The sequence below is a fragment of the Chaetura pelagica genome, unplaced genomic scaffold (genome assembly GCF_000747805.2).
Source record: "Chaetura pelagica isolate M959 unplaced genomic scaffold, ChaPel_1.0 scaffold135, whole genome shotgun sequence".
In the NCBI taxonomy this organism is placed as follows: Eukaryota; Metazoa; Chordata; class Aves; order Apodiformes; family Apodidae; genus Chaetura; species Chaetura pelagica.
Window position 1 is genome coordinate 3,398,949 of NW_009953649.1, and position 18,876 is coordinate 3,417,824.

At 35.0% G+C, this 18,876-nt stretch overlaps 1 protein-coding gene across 1 annotated transcript in view; it reads right to left on the reverse strand.

Moving 5' to 3' along the window:
- The window catches only part of ADGB (androglobin), an 89,283-nt gene that overhangs the window by 56,487 nt on the left and 13,920 nt on the right, over positions 1-18,876 (reverse strand). Inside the window, exons 8-16 of the mRNA XM_010000011.1 lie at positions 16,805-16,944; positions 14,599-14,685; positions 13,166-13,377; positions 11,739-11,861; positions 7,679-7,773; positions 5,068-5,242; positions 4,356-4,446; positions 1,524-1,668; positions 375-394 (exon numbers count right to left, since the gene is read on the reverse strand). Coding sequence (XP_009998313.1) covers positions 375-394; positions 1,524-1,668; positions 4,356-4,446; positions 5,068-5,242; positions 7,679-7,773; positions 11,739-11,861; positions 13,166-13,377; positions 14,599-14,685; positions 16,805-16,944 — 1,088 coding nt within the window. The remainder of the gene's footprint in view (positions 1-374; positions 395-1,523; positions 1,669-4,355; positions 4,447-5,067; positions 5,243-7,678; positions 7,774-11,738; positions 11,862-13,165; positions 13,378-14,598; positions 14,686-16,804; positions 16,945-18,876) is intronic.

Below are 18,876 nucleotides of genomic sequence, written 5' to 3' on the forward strand. Positions count from 1 at the left end.
TGAGCTGAGATTTAAACTGATGCAAAACTAAGTCAATGAGCTGCTCATGACTTCTTACATTTAATGTCTGTATCAGGTTGCCCTCAGACTAAGTCTCACTCATGTCTTCTTCCAACCATTTAGTTTCATCAATGTCTCTCTCTTGTATCGTCTCTCCTTGACTGGATGTCCTACTGTGACAGATCAGCTTTCTACAGTCACACGGTTTTTACACTCTTGGACTAGGGGAGAAAATCAAAGTGATGTTTCAAACTACTTTTATGCCTCCACCACATAAAGGTTTAATAATTTGTAATTAACTAAACTTATATTTGTACAGCTAGAGAGACTGAAGTCATGCAGCCAATAGTTGCAGACTGTAAGATGTTACTTACAACTCCTTTCTGCTCTGCTGCTTTTGTAATGATTTTAATAAGTTGCAATTACTAAGAAGATGTTAAAAAGGTCATCAATTAGTAATTAAACTATTGTTTATAAAATTTACAAAAAATACAGACTAGCTAAAAATATATCCTAATGCAAAGAAATCTCCTTCACTATAGAATTACCTTATTTTAAACAAATAAATATCCAGCAACTATATCCATACGTGTACGTTTTCTGTACAGACATTATATATACAATAGTTAAAACAACCGCTTGTCAGATCTGAAATACAATAAAGGTATTACAGTCTACTCTGAAGAAGAAACATATAAACAACATCTCCCAAAATTACATAGAAAATTATTTCCCTTTTATTTCAAATTTTACCAAACTAAATTATGTCTTCCTTGCATTTGAAAATATCTACTACTATCCTTAACAGTATGCCTTTGGTCTTCAAACACATTTTGGAACCCCATGTTACCCTTAAATATACTTATTAGTTTGTCCCAGAACAGTAGAAATTTTAAATTCATTTATTCATTTTTAATACGGGATTGTGCAGATAAGGACTTTGCTGATGTTTTTCCTTTATGCAGCACTATGGATGAATAAATTTCATAAGTTCTTTTAAATTATTTTCAATATTGCAATCACGTTGAATGTAATGGATATAGAAGAAGCACTCATCCTTTACTTGGGACAGAAAAGAAATGTAGAGAGCAAAACTACAGTAAACATTTACAAATTCAGAATACATCTTCTCCAAAGTTTAATTGGTGTATTGATTTAGATCCAGATTTTGAGTTTAACTTTCTTGAAAGCATTTGTGTATTGCCTAGAGATATGCTACCAGGAGCTCTTATGAGCAGTGTTTGCTGCAATGTGTATAGAATAAAACAACTTCAGTGGAGGTCTGTCTGTTTATTTGAATGTTTAAGTTTCTGTATTAGGAAAGACTTCCCATCCAGTACGCATCAATATACATATAAAGGGGAAAGGGTAGAGAAATTACTGAAATAGTGGGGGGAAAAGGCTTACTAAGAAGTCTTTAAAAATTGTATTTCCGTGTTAACTATTTTCTTTTTTTGTCTTTCAATCTCCTTTAAAATATAAAATTAGATCAAGTTTAAAAAAAATAATGAGAAAACTATTACCTGAGAATAATCTTCGGCATTTGAGTTACTCCCAGCTTGATTCAGATCCCCATTACTGTCATTTACATTTTCATCACTTTCAGTAACAGAAGGGAGACAGGATATGGACTGAAATCCTTTTTTGATGGTAGACTGTGGAAAGCGGCTAAATAAAAAGTCAAACACTGTAATCCATACATTTACTTTCAAATGACAGTCTTCATAACTACCATTTGTAGCAACATTTTTATCAAAATAATTTGTGCCTCCTTTGTTTTGAAAGCTTAAACGGGCAGCACAAAATATACATTTGCATAATTCCTTAGAATAACTGGCTCAGCACTACACACATACCTATGCTCAAAAGATCTGAACCGTTGCCTTTCTGCCTGACCCTCAAAAAAGCAAAACCCAAGTCAGCTGAAGAAAACTAGATTATAATGCCACAACTGAATATATCTGTGGTCTCTAGACCAGAAAAAAATGTATCATGTGCGCTACTTAAATGGAGGTAGGGCATAAAAAAGTGTTTTGTGTTAGAATAGTTTTTGTCTTTTCCCTCAAAATAGGTCTCCATAGCTACCAGACAGCTAAAACTCAGGATAACCAAGGAAACCTGTGCAAGGCCTATTCTTGTATTAAAAAAGAATTCTGTTGCTGAGTTCAGTCAAGGCAGAAGTAATAACTGATGGAAATATAAATAATTCCTTGCTTCCTAAGTGAACTAGGAGATCAAAACAATGTTGTGCAAATGCCAATTAGACATAAATTAGTAACTGTGCTTTTGCAACAATAAAGAAGAGAGAAAAGTGTAAGCATGTTGTTTTATCTAGACCCCTTTTTAAGGTCTGAGATACTGAAATATCAAGATCTTCAGGAGTAGCACATTAACAATTATCTTGCCTTTGCATGTTCCAAATATTTTATTGGAACAAAAGCTAGAGATTAAAAACAGTTTCAGTCCCAATTGTAGATTAAAAGTCTCTTATCTTATTTAGGCAGCTATATTACTTTAATGAAATGTTAATACTTTCTATATATTTTTGGTTACTACCTGTTAATTGAATCACAAGATATTAAACTAGGTGATTGTCATGGATATTTAGCATATTAAATAAACTGTCCTTGACAAAAAGGGGTAAATTGACCACAAAGCAATCTATTAAATATGAAAAAAACAGTGCAAAATATTATTATCTTAATAACCTGTTAATGGTTACTGCTATTTTTTGTATTTTTTTTGTATTTCTACTCCTACTATTTGAAATAGAGCATTTTTTTGTATTTCTACTCCTACTATTTGAAAACAAACAATATGTAATTTAATGTATTTTTAACCAATAAAATTCAACTGTATCAGCAAAACAATGATACAAGGTAATTTCTTCCATGTACAAATGCTGCCATTCAAAAAAAAGATAATTAAATCAATCTAACTCATTAAATCTCAACCAATCCAATCGTAATGACCAAAATGCAGAACCTTCCAAGTATGTAATTCATTCAATTTACTTAGAGATGTACTTAACAAGAGGTGTACAAACCTTAAAAAATATCTATACACCTCCAACGATTTAAAAATTGTTGTTGGACTCAGTCTCAATAATAGAAATATCCTGCAAAATAACATCAACTTTTTGGTGCTCACTTGGTATGTGATACATTCAATGTTTCCTCTCTCAGGAGTTCAGTCAGAATAAAAAAAGATATTAATAATTCTAGTAGTTGTCTACCAAATGTTCACATCATATACTGAAGCCTGACAGTTGTGTTATGCAGTGGGTCAAAAAAAACCACTTTCTTTTCTTGTCAGTGAGCAAGTATTATGTTGAATATTGAATACTGTCTAGTAGTCATGCATACATCTGAAATTTCTTCTCTAAGACCTTGTCCTCAAGGGCTTACAGGACTTCCAAATAGTCTTTAATGCAAGACATCTATGCAAAGTTGTGTTTTGAGCACAAGCTTCCTCCCCTGCACTCTCAGGCTTCTTGTAACTGTAATGAACAGAGAACAGCCTGTCTTTTTCATAAACTCTTAAATTAATTGTTCCATGCCAAATATATGACACCCATGAAAGTAGTGACTGGCCAGTTAATGATTTCCCTTGTTAGGTGCAAGAATTGAAAAGACCAGTAGTTTGAAGAAAAATTTGAAAGACATCAAAGTTTATTCCTATTTCTGGTGGAACTGACATTTTATGGCTGAGTAAAGTAACTGGCAAAGTGCTTTTGCCTGACAGAGCTCCCTGCCCTTCACTGTCAGATGCCCTGAGCACTGTGCATCCACCTAGGGGACAGTCTGGATAGGGTGTGACAAGCAGGGACCCACCCCTTAGGTATATACACGTCCACCTCCTGGTGGGCTTTCTCACCAGTGTGTAGATTAGCAGACGGGAGGGAGCAGCACATAAACTTAGAGCTCCCAAACCTGCATCTCCAGCAGGAGGTGTGTGCAGGCAGAACTCCCAAAAGAGCAGCTGTGCTTGTAACTCTCAGCGCCAGGACGTGTGTATCGTTGCATGCACGTGCCTCTGAGTGCTCAAGTAGGAGCTCTTGGGATTAGTTACAGAACAGTGTTCAGAAGTTTATAGGTGTTTATTGACATTTTGTAAGTAGGTCTAGCATAGGTGTTTATCTGTTATATCTTTTTATATTGTTCCTAAATGTACAATTCATTGATGGCTAATTAATTATCTCACATCAATAAATCGATAGAGTAGTCGGATGTTGATGTGCTTTAAACTACTGAGCATTTTTTCCCAGTGACACAGGTAAACATACGCCATTGTGCTTTCACAGTGAAATGGACTAACAATAGGATGTTAATGCTGAACCTACATTGAATACTTACGTATCTGTGGGTATTCTGATAAGATTCAATTTGTAATTAAAAAATAAGCTAGCAATTTCAATGTATTCTTCAGGTTTTTTTAGCACAGGCTCTGGAAAAAAAAGCAATTTGTTAAATATATATATATATATTTGTAAGAAACAATTAATACTGTAATTTTGACAAATAATGTCTGTAGGGGACTCATCACCCCTAAATAATTCTCCAAGTATCATCATATAAACTTGAATGGAAGACAACAACTAGGGGTGACAACAATTTTGCTGGCTTGCCTGTAATGCTTTCATACTCAAGCTATTGCATGTCATGCATTCAAATCTGTTACGCAGTACAAACAAAATCTAGAGCAAGTTTACCTCTAAACCTGTGAGTTGTAGCAGTAGGAATAGTAACATACTTTAAATGCTTGTAAGCTTTCACCGCTCTACATCAGAGAGCTTCTGCATTGCTTTGATAACACTCCCTCTTAATTTTCTCAATTAGCATGCTTTTTTAGAGATAAATTAAGACACTTCTCAAACCATTTAAGAAATAATAGGGCTGAGGGGAAGTAATACAAAAGTGACAAAAAAATATAAAAAATAGAGAGGAAAAAGTAACCCCTAGGGATGTTCCATTGAAATTAAGCTAATATGGTAAGCATGGCCCTGGAAAAGTTTTTAATAATTAAAAGGTGATTACACATTGTTTTTCTAGGTTTGAGCACACAAACCTTGGGGTTCAGATGTCACAACAGTTTCCTTTTTCAGACGGAAAAGCTTCCAACGAGGAACTGGTGGCGGTTCTGGTGGTGCTACCAGAGGACAGGACCTAGTTCTGTTGATCAGGACAGGATGGCTATATATGTGGGAGAGCCCATATTGCCTCAGCTTTGCTGAAGAATCAGCCTAGGAAACACGGAAAGATAAGCTGACTGGGGTCATATCTCCTTCCTCATAATTTCTCTCTCACAAAAAAGGAACAGCATCTAATGCCTTAGATAACAAATGAAACAAAAATAGGTCATATTGCAAGGCTATCTAGAAAAATTCTAATTAGAATTTGACATTCAGCAGAAAAAAAAATAGAGGTCTTCAGATATACTTTACTTTTAATTATAGATTTTTTTTTTCTTTCAACTTATTTACATAACCATATTCTCTCAAGTGCTACAGAAAACATGTAAGTGAAACAGAATGTAGAGCTAAGAAAACAACAGTGACATTTTGTTTTAAATAAACATATATAAAATTACTTTTTCTTGCTTTATGCTAAATTTATAAAGCAGCATAATTCTAAAAGCAACTGGTCTTTTAGATAACTTGTGAAATCTCCATAACGCAGTATCACTTTGAAGCAATGCATCATTAAAGTTAAGCTTTTTAGCTGCTGGCTAATTTAGAAAACATGTTAAAGGCACTGCAGTTGACCTGTATAACAAAAACCTTAGAAACAGACTTAAGAGCAATTTTAGACTTGGACATTGAGTGGTGCTCTTCCCGTTAAAATAATCATGGTCCAGTACTTAATAGTTTTCACTAGTGAAAGTTCTGTTACAAGATTTGTACATAATTTTTATTTAAAAAATATACCTTCTTTTACTTGCTAAATAAATCACCCATCATTTCCTTTTTCAACATGCTCATCAACAAGTCCCTGATTGCTTCTGCTCATTCTCAAATGTTCCTGATGCTCTGTAAGTATAAACTCTGCAGAGTAGAATGTAGTTATGGTTGTCAGAGTTATTTGAAGGGAGAGGATAATATTAAATGCAGTAAGACACACAAGCAATATATCAGACTTCTTTGATCTCTGAATTTATAAAGATATATTACAGGGGTGGTGACTTGGTTCACACACATTCAAGTAACTTAAAAAAGCAAGTCAAAACATTCAAGGTTCGAAAGGATTTTGAAGACTCGTGAGGTACCATAGAGGAGAACTTGTCAGCTGCTGAGTAGGAGACAGACTTGAGTGACTCAATTATTGATTTTTTTCATTCTATTTGAGTAAATCTAAGACAATTAAATTCAAGCTACATCAAGCCAGGGACAGATGCAATAGAAAGCAAAGCTAAAAGGGATACAGTAAAAATTATGGAAGGAAATTCTGGCTCAAAGTCAGTCAATTATCAGGTTTCCTCCAAATTTAGGGAGCAAATCTTATCCCAGTGAATCCACTCTTCCAAACTTCAGTTACTTCTATTAGTATGTCTCAAGCTTGAAAGTAGCCTTTTTTAACCCACATGAAAACCACTACACTTCTACATTTAATTTCTGGCAACTTCAATTTTTCTATCAGTCTTTACTAAATTACTGGTTTAGACATATGGATTTATCTGCATCATCGTATTTGGTCTGCCATGCCTCTTTTTCAGCAAACTCTATACATTAAAAAACTGAAGCAAAGTTTGATACTCAAGGCCTTAGGTGCCAGGAAAGACATAAACCTGTGTCACCGTTTCCAGTTTGCTTCTGGATGAGTGGTATCACCTATTATTAGCAGAGACAGTACTGTCAGAGACCTTAAGTTAAAATAAAATTGCAGAGAACAAGCTAGTCTTCAAAACAACATAGAATACCCAGTATGATTTCCAAAATGAAAATAGTGTGAGAATTCAGAGCAGTAAAGCATGACACCTGCAAACCATTTCTGAAAATGTCTTTATTCTATGAAACCTACCAGTTTCCTGAAAAGGCAGCTTACGTTTTAATGTTCTAATTATGCTAAACAAGATTTAAATGTACAAAAAATTAAATATAATTATCAGCTCAAGAAAGCCTGCTCTGGCATTATGAATAGCTTTCAGTAGATTGTGACTGACTAAGTAGAAATGTCAGTATCACTTTCACCCCAGCTGCATGAAGTGCAACACTTTCTCCAGCTGCTTTCGACAGATACAACACTAATGATAGAAATGGATATAAAGATGCTATTTCTTATAGAAAAACATATCGGGAAATGTGTATCAGAGAAGTCACTAACTGTAGTATTAAACAAAAAGTAAAATTCATGTTTTTCAAGCAACCCATAAAATTAGTCTTTTCATTCAGAAGTATCTCATCGTGATGCATTTTTTAGTCCACATCTGGTCTCTTCCAGGAGACTTCAGCTCCTGGGATCCAGAGGAATGTGGAGTAGAACTTTAAAAATGAGCAGGCTGTGGCAGGAAAATGCACATTCAGAATACAGAAGTACTGACATATAAATGTAACTGATGGTCATTACCTAGTGATTGTTTCACTACAGTAATTCAATTATTTTTGTCATAACATTGTTGCTGCAAAACTGGACTCCCTGATAATTAAGTAATGCTTTCCTGTCCTGAGAGCATAGAATCTTACCATCTGTCGTAATGAAAAAACATCCTCTTCAAACAAATGTAGTGGTATACACCCAGCATACACAACCATTTCTGGCTGGGTTGGTGTAGAAGAGTCTACAGAGAAAACATAACAGGCTTTAGAACAAACAGTAAATAAGTAAATATTGTTTTGCCTCGCGCTAAATTATTCTGTTTTCTTTGCCTGATTTCTATCACTCTTTTCTTTGTCTGACTCAGTTACTTAATTCAAAACAAGAGTTAATTGTAACTACTCAGAAGAGAAGCTATGGGTGGAAAAAACACATTGTTTTCATCCTTACCTATTTAGACCACCAACAAATTTTGCCTCTTTTACTTCATTTACACAAATGAATAACAGAAACTAAAACTTAGAAATGCAACAGCTCTCACCATTGTTCTTTCATTTTTCTTTAAATTTTAAAAATACTATATACTAGTGTGAAGAACACAGTAAACATAATCTGGGTAGGCAGATGTAAAGTAAAAACACAGTGATGGGTCAGTTCTTCCCACGAGCAAAAGCAAAATTTGATTTTTTCAACAAAAGGATTTGAGCCCGAGCTTTGGCCACTCCTGCCAATGGATATGAAGATTGAGATAAGTAGTTTGAGAAAGAATGTTTGTAAACCAGGGTTACTGCTCTTCTGTCAAGGAGATGGAAAAGTGGAGGTAATGATGTCTGTGAGGGGGTGACTAGAAAGGTCTTATCCCACACACCATTCAGAAGCTTGTTTTCCTGTAATTCTGCCATAGACAAGGCACAAAAGCGGGGACACACTCTGTTACCTCTAGAAATCTGTTGCACTCAGCAGCCATACAATCATCTTATACCTGTATCTGTGAAAAAAGCCATTGGTAGTTCCTGAATGATGAAGACAAACCAAGACTGTCTGGCTGACAGCCAGTTCACTCAAGCTGAAAGGAAATTAAAAGTTCAGGAAATATAATACTTGACTATGGGTCTGTGGTTTGATCTAAAGGCTCCAAAAGAAGGGTACCTATTTCTCTCTATTTTTTTTTTTTCCTCATTTAAGCAAGCAAGTGAAGAGAGGATTTCAATACACAAGTTGTGACACATGATTTTCATCAGAATGTTTTGCCTTTGTTCCTTTCAACTCCACCTGAAATACAAGATAATTGCTTCCTATGTTGAATAAGTATTTAACTGGAAGTTGCTCTAAGAATAGGTATTATCTGAGAAATGGAACAAAACAATGTTGTCTGCATACAAAGAAAAAAAGAAAAGGGAAAAGAAAGGAAAAGGACAGAGAGGCAGGTGGCTAGAAAATAAAATTTATCAGACTTAAAATCCTTTTATTGAGAAGTTATGCAATGTTGTGGTTTTTTTTTCAAGCAGTAAGACATCTCTGCATTTTAAATATTCTTCCAGAAATTCAATTACTTGATTAAATATAAGCTGATGGTGTGTTGGGGTTACTTTCCAGTGGATTCTTAACATTTCTCTCTGCATGCTTATGATTCCCATGTTAACCACAGCTCCTGTGATAGCTGTGAGTTCCAACTTATTCAAAAGCAAGGCTATAATTTAGGTTTGATCTCAGTCCCTACTGACTTATCTGATCTCACAAATACAGCAGGAGCAGCTACGATGCCCTACACACTGCAGAACAGTAGGTTTCCATAAGACACACGGATCTCATTGCTTGTGAGAAGTATTTCTCAAATAAGAGTATTTAATCAAATACCAGGTGGAATGTAAAGCTGTCATAAGCAGCCCAGATGGGTTGTGAAAAAAAATGTTTGCAATGCTGACAGTAGATGGCAACAAACAAATTACTGGAGCATGGAAATGATTAACCAGACGGAACCATATTCACTTTAATAATAATTAATAATAATTACAACACTAGAAATACTCATTCTACTACGCCATTATTAAAAAGAATATATTATTTGATCCCTTTTCACGGTACAAAAAATCAGGAGGATGTATGTAAACTATTTGCCACCAAAGGTACCATTGATTTGTGCAAATTCAGCATCTAGGGAAACTAGTCAAAACCAATAGCCTTGATAAAGTTGTACTATTAGATGAAAAATATTATAATATACAGTATAAAGAAACAGATTCAGCAAAGCCTATTATTTATATCCGTCATTGTGGATTTAATTCTGTAGTGCTTTCTTAAAAATTCGTGAATCCTTGTAGCTGCTTATGTTTCACATTTGCAGCTTTGCAAATTAATTTATAGAGAGTGAGTAGTACACAATCTGAACAAATGCTTCAGTCTCTGAGACAAGGGGAAGCATAATTTGAATTGATACATGTAACGTATATATAATCAGTCACTTCAAAAGAAAGGCTGGGTATTAAAACTGTTGGTTTTAATAGTTCTTAACTGGTTTTATTAAAAAATAAAATAATATATATATTAAAAATAACAGGTTTTGCAGATTTGTGAAGAATTTTCTTGCTCTATCTTATTTTGTTTTTTAAACATTTATTAGACAAACAAGAGCTGATGCTGAATTTTAATTTTTCAAAACACTTGAGTTGGCTTTCAATAGTTTTTTTATTAGGTGTGCATCTTGTATGTTAAACTCCTATGTTGAGTTAGGTACAGATTAGCTTTGCCTATTGGAGGGTATTTTTTTAGTCTTCAGAAAAACAGTCCATGTCCTTTTCAGAATTGGCATAAATGTTGCAGAATTATAATAATAATTAGAAAAGCCAGAACAAAATATTGGGCTCTGGTCCCTACTTGTAAATGAAAACTCCTTTGAATAGGCTAAAGGAAAATGAAAAGGACTTTACAGTTACGTGTTATATATCTCATTGACTCGGTTAACATTACAGATGCGCTTGTACGATCTCCAAAATTTCTAAACATAATTCTCTGAAGTCTCTTGTGACATAGAAAATATTAGTATCTCTACTAAACTAGTGTTGAGGCACAAACAAATGGCCAATTTGTAGAATAAACTCCCAAATTCCTGGCTAGTGCCTTCTCTCATGGAATAGTACACCCTTTCCAGCAATTCAGAAGTGATTAGGAAAATCATAAGTCAGAAACGTAAATGGAAAATGGTGCAGTGGCTCTTTATAGGAACGAAGAGCCTAAGTAGCTCATATTGATAATTATAAAAACTTTTTATGGGATGAATGGACTCTTATAGGTAATAATATAGATAGATAAATACTTCCTAGAAGAAAAGGCTGATTAGTGGAAAAGTGCAGACTGTGTGCTAAAACACACCAGTAGGAACAAGAATAAACAGTTTTGCCATTTTAGAAACAAAATATAAATGATATCAAGAGTTGTTAAATATTTCTTTAGAAATATTTCTTATTTTTCACAGGAAAAAGAACAAATCCCTGAAGTCCTCACACTCAATAGGTAGAGTGAAAACTTGCAGGAGGGAAACAAGCACTTTTATCGTGCTGGAAAGGAAGTATTTTTCCAGCCACTTACATTAAAATAAAAAATAAACCAAACAAAATAAAACCCAAACAAAAACCAAACCAAACCAAAGAACATCTATTGCATTAAGAAAAGTCACTATTACAAAATTCCCAAGAACAATTCAGAAACTTTTTCAGCTACTGCTTCTGGAGACTGATGTTGAACCTAGCCTCAGTTTCAGTTGTTACTGTCACAACAGTGGTTTTACTGCTCAGGCCACTCTCTGGAGATGATTTCTGGCCACCCTAACCCCCTACACTTCAAAAAAGAAGCATTCCAACTATTCTAAACACAATTTAATAAATACAGTAGTTATTGAAAAAAACAACATTAGAAAGGTTTTTTTTTAATACAGAAATTTTACCAGTAGAACAAATCTTTGTCCTACATGACTGGCCATCATCTTCCAAATGTTTTGCATAGATTTACTTTACCTTCTGAAACCAAACACAAGTTACTGCAATACTATTCTTAATATAACTCACAGGATTTTAATAGGTTAATGAACTACAAATTTTAAAACCTGCATAATTAACTTCCCTCCAATGAAGTTCAAAACCAAATAAAAGCAAAGCCCTTTGCTTCATATGTAATTCTTCTTTGTATTTTTAGCTTAGAAATAATAGGACTTACCTTCATGTAAGGCCTGAGTATGCTGGGCTTCTGGCAACATTTGTGAAGACTGATGTGCTTTGTGCTTTTCTTTTTCTCCTTCTTTGCTTTTCTTTTTTCCCATTTCTTTATGCTCTGCTTTTTCTATTAAACAAAATAAAGACTAAATATTTTTATTTTTCAGATAAAAACTCAGTCATAAAGTCTCCTACTGTATAGATGCTTTAGTGACATTTTATATAAATTTTAAAAAGAAAAAAAAATCAACCACAAACTATTCCAAGTCAAGATAATTTTGGAATTCCTGAGTTTCTGGAACTTTGACAAAAGTTTTATTCCTCTCTCCTGTGCATCTGCAATTTCAAAAAAACTCTAACACAAATGAGACATAGGTTCCCAATGGACATGGAAGAAGAAAGTCTCCCACAGGCAAAACCTTTTGACCCTCAGAATTTAGATTATACAAAAACGCATTTCTAAGGAAAAAAAAATCCCAAACATTACTAGAGCATCTGAACAGAATTTGTAGTCTCAGAGTTGGAGATTGAAGTTTTAGGCAGGATTAAATTTACAAAGTTTTCTGGGAATAAATGACAACACCCTGTAAGATGAAGAACAGTTCACAGTGGCTGTATCCCTGTGAGTGTCCATTCCAAACTGAAAAATCTACTATGCTGGTGGGTGGGTCATAAAATTATAACAAGAATCTCTAATATTTTTGCTACACTTTTCACATTAGGGCTTAGTATTTGGGATTCAATGTGGGAAATAAAGGATTTTTTCCAAAAATCTAGGAAGAAATAGAAATTGTAGTATATGATTTGTACCTTCCAAAGACTTCAGAGTAGTTGTGAAATTACATCTAAACCTTCAAGTTAAAACAACAACTAAGAACCCTGAAATATAAACATTGACAAATCATATACTAGAACAAATAAGTTTTTAACTTTTTTTCTTTCATTTTAATGTAAATAAGATTAGCAGCTCTTGAAGAAAATTAATGTCCGGTAGCATAAACAGAAAAGTTGCTATAAATAAAAATGCAGATTTCCATCAGAATGTACCTGTCAGAACCATCTGTAGGTAGCCATGCTTTTAATACAAAACGCAAAATTAATAATTTAATGATGGTCAGAGTAGTGTTGCCTTTGGGGAAACTGTAACCTCTCTGGTTGTTAACCTTCTGCAAGGAACCAGTCTTTAGAAAAATGGCTGTGACGTAGAGCTGAACAAATCTCTGTCATAAAATGAACCTATTTTCATAAGAGACTACTACTGCTTCTAATGAGATCGACAGTTAAACCTTTATCTAATTTACACCGTTGCAACATGTTCAATGAAACAACAACTATCCCACAGAGTTGCAGTAAAGACACGCAATTTTGAAACCAGAGGTTATGCTAACTATTTATGCTTGGTCTACAAAGATACTAACTAAAATTACAGACCTTTGCCATGTTTATCAGTTTTCTCTGCTTTTTCAGGTTTATCTGAATGCTTATTCACAGATGAAACTTCATTTTTTAACTCTGAGACGTTGGTCTCTGTAGGTTTTGTATCTGACTTAGAAATATCAGGTTCTGGAGTCGTCTTATCTGGCAACTTGAATTCTGGCACAGTCTTTTTCAAAAAGCTCCAGACTTTGTCCAAGTATCCAGGCCTTCAAAAAAACCCACATGTATACGTCAATGATAATGATATTTGGAAGAGGGAAAGAAAGCATAATATTCATGTAGACAACATTATGTTAAAACTGACAGTCCAACTCTTAGAAAAGTTACTATGTTAATTTATTATTTATTTATTTAATATTAAATAAAACAGACTTGCCTTATTTTGTGTATCAGCCTATTTGTTGAAAGACAGATTATGGATAGATCCATAAAGAAAGAGATGGTGGTTAGAGGAGCACATAAATAAAGCATTTGTTCTAAAGCTTTTTAGTGGATAAAAGTTGCAGCAGGGAAATCTGCAGATCACTTTGCAACTGCATTGTGTAATAACTTGACTCTGGCTCTGCACATTAAAAACCTTCTCAAAGGTACTTCCAAACTAGTTTTCCTAATTGTTTCAGCACAGGTAGTTCTATGCCTCTTCCACTGATTCCATCAGAGCTGCAACTGCTTTTTGATATGACATGGCAGTTGCAGAGATAGTGATTGTCCATAGAAACTCATTATACATAAACCAAAACTATTTGTTACCAATGTATTCATTAGAATGTATGTATCAAAGGCAAACAAGAGCAATTAAAAAAAATGTCCAAGTATTTAGTGCCTGTAGCCCAGTGGGTCATTCAGTAAAAACAATGTCCAGCTGCAAAATTAGAACATCTTTAAAACTATAGAATAGACTTAAAACCCACAGGAAACATAAAAAAAAGTTATTATAGGTTGGAAATATTATTTTGGCTTGGAAATAAAAGTATATCAACTGTTGCAATTCAAAAGATGAAAACACCATACTAGCTGAAGTTGATCACTTCCAAATTCTTGATGTCTAATTTTATAGTGAATTCAGATATAAGGTTGTAATTATTATTACTGGCAGACATTTTGTATCTGTATACTAAATGAAACAGATTTCTCTAACCTTGTTTTCACCACAGTATTTAACATTAGTTAAAAATTGAATAATTTTATAAATAATAGGCATCAGCTTAACATGATAAATAGCTTTACAAGCAACTGTATGACCTACAAAAAAAACCACAATGAAATTTCATTCACTGAAGGCATATTTACCAAGTGCCAGAATTAAAAACATAGACTTCCCAAAATTGATGCTGCAGGACTTTTAGGACTCAGCTTTTTTTTCATGATAACTTATAGAATTAAATGTTAAATGACTAATAGGTAAGTCATTTAATATAAGAACTTACTGGAGAGGAATAACTTCTGGTATCCATCCAGTCAGTGTCTGTAGAACTGTGAATTCCTCCAGCTCTCTATTTCCAGTTCCAACCTTACTGTAAGACAAAAGTACACATTATACAGAATTACAATATAACCAACTCATGGTAAACTCTGTAGTCTACATTCCTTCCTGTAGGATCAAGACCACACACAAACAGAACAGCTTGCTGAACAAGTCATTACTTGCCATTTCAGTCTTCCAAACCATGCTGACTGCTAGCCTACAAAGTCAAATTTAGTTTTATGCCTTTGCATGAGGTCTTTTAGTTTAGTGCTCCCTCCAGTATAACAGCACAGTTTCAAAATTGTTAGCTAGCATACTATGTATAGTAGCACACAGTAAAGAATCTTTCTGCAGGGCTGGAGATGTGGGTTTGAGTCCCTCGTGCTAGAAGTGGGATATGAATCTAGAATTTCCATTTCCTAAGCAGCTGCTCTAACTCCCAGGTTACTATGCAGAAGTTGGCTGCATTTCCTGCATACCACACTCCGTTCTTTCAAACCAATACAGTCACCTACTCTCTAGAGAGATTTCTGTCTGTAGATCCTAAGAGGACCAAGGCGAAGGATGTCAGCACTTGGCCATGACTGCCCCTTGTGCTCTGGCAAAACACAGTATTTCAAACCGGTTCCTGCAAACAGAGTCCTAATGGGCATTTCTAGGCAACTCCAGCCTGTGTAGAAGTGCTTTAGATGACTCTTACAACAAACATAACTTGATATAACCAGAACAGGGAAGTCTGACTAACAAATCGGTGTTTTGAACTATTTTCAAAATAATTCAGACACAGTCTATCCTCAGGCAAGTTTCCTGATGATACGTAACTGGGAGGATTGGCTGATTCACCAGGAGGCTGTGCAGCCATTCAGCAAGATTTGGACAAACTGGAGAGCTGGGCAGAGAGGAACTTAATGAGGTTCAACAAGAATAAGTGTAGAGTCCTGCACCTGGTGCACAACAATATGCACCAGTACAGATTAGTAGATGTCCCGTTAGAAAGCAACTACATGAAGAAGGACCTTGGAGTCCTGGTGGACAACAAGTTATCCATGGGACAGCAATGCACTTTTGTGGTCAAAAAGGCCAGTGGTATCTTGGGGTGCATTAAGAACAGTGTGTCAGATTCTCTTCCCCCTCTACTCTACCCTAGTGAGACCCCACCTGGAGTATTGTGTCCAGTTCTGGGCTCTCCAGTTCATGAGGGACAAGGATTTACTTGAGAGAGTCCAACGAAGGGCTACAGGATGGTTAAGACTGGAACACCTGCCTTACGATGAAAGGTTCAGAGGCCTGGGGCCGTTTAATATAGAGAAGACTGAGAGGGGATCTTATTAATGTATATAAATATCTAAAGGGTGGGTGTCAAGGAAGAAGGGCTAATCTCTTTTCAGTCATGCCCTGTGATAGGACAAAGGGCAATGAATGCAAACTAGAACAGGAAGTTTTACCTCAATGTGAGGAAAAACTTCTTTATTCTAAGGGTTACGGAGCACTGGAACAGGCTGCCCACAGAGGTTGTGGAGTATCCTCCTCTGAAGACTTTCAAGACTCACCTGGATGATTTTCTTTGTGACCTGCCCTAGGTGGTCCTGCTCGGGCAGGGGGGTTGGACTCAATTATTTCCAAAGGTCCCTTCCCTAATGTTCTGTAATTCTGTGACTGGTGCCTTAATTGTCAGTCACTGCAACACAGGCCACTTCCTACTTTCCAAGTCAGTTTTAGGGGAGTGGATCACCAAATAGGCCACAAAAGCAAAACTGCAGCAAAAACATCAACTGTAGCTTACAATACTCTATTTCAATACTGGTTAAATCAATACTAGTTAAGGATGACAACCAAAATGATTAAAACTTCTTGGACATTTCAATTTGGCAGAAAAACTGCATGTGAAACTTTTTAGGAATAATGACATAAAGAAAACAAGAAGAGTTCTCCAGTTTCTTTGCAGTTTTCTGTGCATAAATTTACAAACACATCTAAAGGAAACACTGCACCTTCCTTAGCTACAGAGGAGTTTGTTTTACTGATTTATGGTGTCAGCTTTCAGAAAAGTGTATATTTTTCAGTAGAAAATATGTAGCAAAATGTATTTCCCATATACACTAAAACAACTTTTTGCAAACTCCATGTGACTTTACAAAACAAACAGAAAGTGGCATGACAAAACATACCTAGTATTTGCCAGCTTAATTATGGCTTTGGACAGTAACATTGGCCAAAGTTCAGTTTCACAGGTTGTAGCTGGTAGTAATAACTTATCTTCTTCATCGAAAGGCATAGTGTCATCCACAATGATCTTTCTCCAGCAACCCTATGATAGAGGGAGGGGGAGGCAATAAGAAACAAAACACCCAAGTTTGTGGGTTGGAAACAGAATGTGCATGTAAGAGAAGTTTTAATGTTTTCTCAAGAACCAGAGTCTACTGTAATTTGATACACTATAGATGGCTTTAAAAGAAGTTCTCATATAATATCTGAGAAGCATAGAAACAGTATTCATAGTGGTTTATGTCAGAGATTAATCTAATTGCACCTAATTCCAAATATATTTCCTCTTGTGTGTAGTCCATCATGTGCATGCAGTCGCTGCTGTTTCATCAGCTGCTATGATGGACAGCTGAAAACAGGAATGATTAAAAAAAGGCTGCAAATGCCTCTCTAAGGTCTTAGTCTGGAAAACACTTGTGACATAAGTCCCACCTGCTTCCCACAAAGTTCCTGGGGATGTTGGCTGCAGTGGTTAGTGTCCTGGAAAGCATTAAGATTGTATCTTAAAAATACTATAGAGAACAATGCAAAATGAACAAATACCCGTTTTTCCAGGGTAGGAAAAAAACAGGTAAGACAAGACACTGATGTCTCCAACACCAGATGTCTCATCCAAGCTAGTATCCCACAAAATAAGCTTGTCTACCATTCTCCAAAAAAGTATCTGTCAAAGTGATCAAGACATAACAAAGCGGCTAAGGAATTAGAGCAGCCATAGTAAATATGTCTGACCAAATCACTAAAATGTTCACCATAAATTACCAAAGAGGGCAAAATTATTGCTCTCTGCTTCCAACTAAACTGTGGCTTCAAGTTGAAATACCAGTCAATTAACTCTATATGACTTCTATAGGTTTCAGAAGAATATAAAGTTAGACCAAATAGCAAATATACCAATAAAGCATAAAAGAGGCTAATATTTTTTAGGGAAAAACTATTTCCTGACTGCCAAAACTAGATTTTTAAGATTTCCCAAGTTTGAAAAGGATCTAGTAAGTGAAAGGATGACATAGTCATCTCCTTTTTCAGTAACTGCTGAAGTTTAATAGATGGAGCAATACAAGTTGAAAAGTAATGGAAAAGATTGAGGAGATATTTGGTTTTCTATAGCTGTGGACATTTTTAAATTCAGAGGAGTAATTCTGTGCATTTAATACTTCAAAGGCAGTAGCATTTTTTGCATATGTAGCACCATTTAAATTTTGTTTCTTCTTATCAAATGCTCTCCTTTTATACTTACTAAATAATATAACCCATATCCATTTATTTTACATCACTGATAAACTTATAGCATTTCACTGTTCTCTCTAAAAGCAATTATACCGGTTTATGGAAATATGATGGCAAGAGAAAGAGAAAATTACATGGGGCAGAAGGTTGATGAATTGAAAACAAAATCTATAAGCTAGAAAAAGTGGAAACAAATCAGTTCAATAAAACTCAGGAATGCAAAGTGAAAGTAGGATGTGGCGTAGAACTGAAAAAAATATTCTGCCAATTATGTGAAAATTAATATCCATAGATCCCTTAGGACTCAATACACCATTTTACTGAAAGCAGTTCTTTATTCTTCCACTGTGCTTTCTCTCCTTTTTCATTTAATTTGCCACTTTCTCCTGTAAAATCTGTTTCTCCTCTATATCTACTGGTATTAATTTTTTCTCATTTGCACATTTTCTTTAATCTTCCACCGTGTGACCCACTTTTTCCCCTTGTTTTTCTTTCTATGAAATAAATCTGTACAATGAGAAGAAAATAAATTAAACAAACCAAAAGGCCAGAAACGTAACAAAACCAAAAGTGACAAAGAAACTAAAACACCCTGATAACTCATAGGTGCTATAAAATGCAGTCTTTTATCACATGAATGCACAGCCTCTGCAGCATTAAATTCACACACAGAATAGAATGTCCTCTCCAGAGGAACATGGGCAACACCATTTCTGCCTTTTCAAACTATTGCTACTCTCTTTCC